This window comes from Halyomorpha halys, unplaced genomic scaffold (genome assembly GCF_000696795.3).
Source record: "Halyomorpha halys isolate HHAL.00 unplaced genomic scaffold, Hhal_1.1 Scaffold801.1, whole genome shotgun sequence".
NCBI lineage: Eukaryota > Metazoa > Arthropoda > Insecta > Hemiptera > Pentatomidae > Halyomorpha > Halyomorpha halys.
The window spans coordinates 532,368-536,650 of record NW_027107017.1 but is presented as its reverse complement, the minus strand read 5'-3'; the positions used below and the strand labels follow the sequence as shown (position 1 = coordinate 536,650).

Here is a 4,283-nt window from a genome sequence, read left to right as displayed (position 1 = left end):
TTTTCTCTTCCCTTTTCCAGAGGGAAGGTTCTTGGTGGGTGGGCTTTTTGGCCTTATCCTCCCTTAACAGTGGGCTTCTCCCATTTCCTGCTACTCCAGTCAGAGGAGGTCTGGGTTCCGACCCAACCCCCGAAGGCCCCGCCAGACACTCCCGCCAGGCGGGGGACCCAGAGGGCCCAGGCCCCCCCTTAATCCCCTCCCTGGTAGCGTCGGGCTTCTTAGCTCCACCTAGCAGCCTGAAGTATGCCTCTCTTACGCCAAAGTATGTAGTACCCTGTTCTGTGAGGGCCTTCAGCTGCTCTTTTTCTACACCTACCACTATCTGAGTGCCTTTAGGGTTATCCTCCCTTTTGAACACCCTCCATGTGTTAGCCTTTAGATTTGGATTTTGATTATGGATAATTTTGAGGATCTCTTCCTCTGTATATTTTACTAAGGGGAGGTAAACTATAACCGGCTTCTTTCTAGGCAGATCCTCCTCTTTAAGAGCCTTCAGTTTTGCTCCCTCCCACGGTTTTAGTCTGGGCGTATTCTCCATTACCCATTCTACTGTCGCCTGGTTTACACAGGTTAATTGGAGCCACCCATGCTTCCAGTTAGTCCCATGAAATTGTGGGCACTTGCTGGGCTCTCCATTCAAAATGAGGTTTGTAATTTCCAGTTGGACGCTGTTAAATTGGTCCTCACTGAATCCATCCTCAGGGTAGTTTTCTGAGAAAATACCTACCCTTATTCCTTCCATAGCCTTTCTGTAGGACATGGTTGGGGGAACTACCCCTTCACCAACCATTTGTCCTTCTGGCTTTTCTGAGGAAATCTTTGTCCTCTTTGCTTTTCTATCCGTTTCACTATTGGGAGTATTCTCATTTCATCGGGCCCTCTGCCCCTCTTCCAATAGACTCTTATGGCTATTCATGGGGTCTTTGCTCTTTCTGAGCGCCTCCTCCTCGGAATAGCCATTCCTTTTTAGCTAATAAAATCGCTTTCTCCTGGACCCACTCATTTTGATGATTGGACTAACGTCCTTATCATCCTCTTTGGTCTCAGGCTCTTCAGGAGATGGGCGAGCCCTTTCCCCCTTTGCTTCTTTTGGCGTTACCTTGGGAGTTTCACCCTTGTCGGTTATTGCGCCTTCCAACTTTGTTTGAGGCAGTGACTCCTCTATTACTAAAATGTTTAAATTATTCTCGTTCATACCCACGAGTAGCCAGGGTTTCAAACAGTCACCTGTGACAGAGCCCCGCATGCCACAGGAAGGCTAAATAAAACTGGAGGTCGCCTGGTATCCAGAGTTCGCATAGTTCGACTGTTAACCCACAGCCATACATCCAAAACCTATGCTGTTCCGTCTTGGATTGGGGGATATTTATTGACTTCCCAGTCTAGATCCGCCGTGTTCAGTATGAGCAGGGTCACCTCTTGCAGGATGCAAGAACTTCACCGCGCACGGACGGTCCTGGTTGTAGCATCCTCAAAACCTCCGCCTAGGCATCTTTGGTCTTTCAGCTACTCCCCTGGGACTGAGTGAAGGAAACTTCTCCCCAGTCCCTTGAGCCCACCATTGTAGTTTAGAATAATAATTCATTTTTTGTGATTACTTGTCCAGCTTTGTTTTGATTGCTGTGCCTTATTTCAACATGGTATTTATTACTTTTCTTTTTTTTATTTCTGTTTTTTGTATAATTAGAGTGTAAAAATGTATTTGTTGTATAGAATTAGAACCCCTTTGTTTGAAATGTATGTGCTAGTGCCATTAATTGATTGGCTAAAGGTAGTGCCTCTATTTTAAGCTTTAAATGAAGATTTACTGAATATAAATTTTGCCACTATAACAGATAAAGAATGAAGTTGAAATTCATATGGTTGAAATACAGTTTTTTTTTCCTAAAGTGTGTTTCTAATGTATAGAAAATTTCATATGTTTCAGAACGGAGAAGAAAATTGTTAGAAGAGGAAGAAGAAAAAAAGAAAAAAGAACTGGAAGAAGAAGCTGAAAGGAAAAAAAAAGAAGAAGAGGCAATAGAAAGAAGGAGACTGAGAGCTGAAAGAGAGGTTGGTTTAGTTCATCATTATTGTTATATTCATGGAACCAATCAAAAAATTGGTAACATTTATTTATCTTTAATGTCAAAACTTTTTAAATATTTTTTTTAAATGATCTATTGTATATTTCAAATAATTTAAAGTTTGGAAGGTATCATAAATATTGTTTTCCTTATTGTTAAATTTTATCAAATTATGAACCTTTAGATATGAAACTGATTGTGTTATAACTAGAGACTGGATTTTTTTGTATAGTGCAGAAATCCAAAACATGTGCAATAAGAATCCCAAAATGTACAAAAGCATGCAGTAAATACTTTAAATAGTGTATAAAACTTCCAAATCCTGCAAAAATGAACTTTATTGTTTAGCAACTTAACTGCCACCAGATTATGTCAAAACAGGCCCCAGGTGTCACTTTCTTATTTTACATTTTAGCTTTTTATTTAAGAAAAAAATAAAGGAAAAAATCAGGGCAAGGAAAAATGTCTGATTATCTCTTCTGTGCTGCCACTGTAGTGTATACAGCTCTTGGGAAGTTTGGGTTCTGAATAAAATACTGTAAATTTATAAAAATGTGAATTCCAATATTTATTGTTAGTTAATTTTAAAATTGAATTGAAATATTTATAAAATTAAAAATTATAATCTGTACATATTTTTACCTAGAAAAAGTGAAACACATTTATAATAAGGGTAAAATTGAAAACTATATGTAATTACTAAGAATTATAATTTCATTTATAAAAAATCATTATATAGAAATATATTTTCCAATTATATATAACACATTAAACGAAACAAATATATAATAAAAAATAATATAAACAAAAATCCATTTTATAAAACAGAATGCATTTTACAGTTATTACAAATCAATAAATAAAAAAAAATATTAAAAAATCTATCTGCTAACTAATATATAAAACGGGACAGGTCGCTGCCAGGGTAGGACTTGAGGCCAAAGAACTGCTTGATATACCTGCTAATATTTTTTCATATTGTTCCTCTAAAATAGGTTCAATATCATCTCCATCTTCATCTTCAGAGGAAGTGAAACATAAATCACTACCCACCTCCTCAAATTCATCATCAGACTCCCAAGATTCAAACAATAATTTGTGAACGTCATTCATTGAAGTGATTTTCTCTCTTCATAATGTTATTGACTAATCCAAAATCCTTTTCTTAGTAGTAGGCTCACTATCATCATATTTTCAACTGGGACCAGGCTCATCCATTTTTATCTTCAAAATTACAGAAAAATTAGATATGGAAAAAAGTATGTAAAGGAAAACAAAAAATGGACTTACCAAAAAAATGTTGCACTTAAATAAAATCCAAACTGAAAAATTGGCTCTTCAATAAAAGTAATTGAACGTAAATAAAAATAAAAGGTATAAAATCGCATACACTGCTCTACAGAGAAATAAAATTAGGCAAAATAGTATTTTCTTCGAAAAGAATGTTAAAAATATAAAATAAAGCTTTCTACAAATAGAATAATTGATTATGATGTATATTAAATAGTAATACTCATAAGAAAAATTGTACTCACCAAGTTAAGTTCTGAGATTTTGCTGTTGCCTACAATACTTTGTAAAAAGGTCAATGACTCGAACCAATATTGCTAACTTGGAGGTAGTAATGACACTAAATGCCCATGGAGTGTGGACAAACGAATGACTAAGACAGGAAGAACACTTTCCATGTAAACAAAAAAATCTGAGCCGTATATGCTACGGCCCGGGCACACGATTACAGTCTGTTAAAGCCCAAAAGTACATTTTCTTTCGTTAGTTTAATTTTATTACTTCCAACTGGTTTTTTATTTTTTTGTTAATTATAAGTTGATTGCCTTATTTAATAACAATTAAGTTTTATTTTGTAATTAAAATTACGTAAGATTTTATAACGTAAATGTAGTTAAGGAAGGAGGCTTGTTGTGATATGCGTGTATAATAGAAATACATCGCTGCGGCTCGGCGTATACAACAACATTGCGAATGGCACTGGGATTAAGGCCTTTAGGCAGACAGATAAGGGAGTCTACAGTCCGCTGCCTGGAGCCAAGGAGCTTAAGTGAGAGACACCCACCGGCTCACCGCTTTGAGGCATTCGAGGTTTTTTTTGGGGTTCAGCTCATGACCCTCACCCACCAATCGACGTTTGAAGACGGCGGAGGTTCAAGACGAGCGGTATGCGCATACCGCTACTGTGAGTGATTTTTTTTTCCTTCG

The 4,283-nt window shown here is 36.9% G+C and overlaps 1 protein-coding gene across 1 annotated transcript in view; it reads left to right on the top strand.

Moving 5' to 3' along the window:
* Positions 1-4,283, top strand: part of LOC106686257 (dynein beta chain, ciliary) — a gene marked incomplete in the record, with an annotated part of 143,984 nt that overhangs the window by 34,613 nt on the left and 105,088 nt on the right. The window contains 1 exon segment of the mRNA XM_067045368.1: positions 1,928-2,052. Within this exon segment, the coding sequence (XP_066901469.1) occupies positions 1,928-2,052 (125 nt within the window).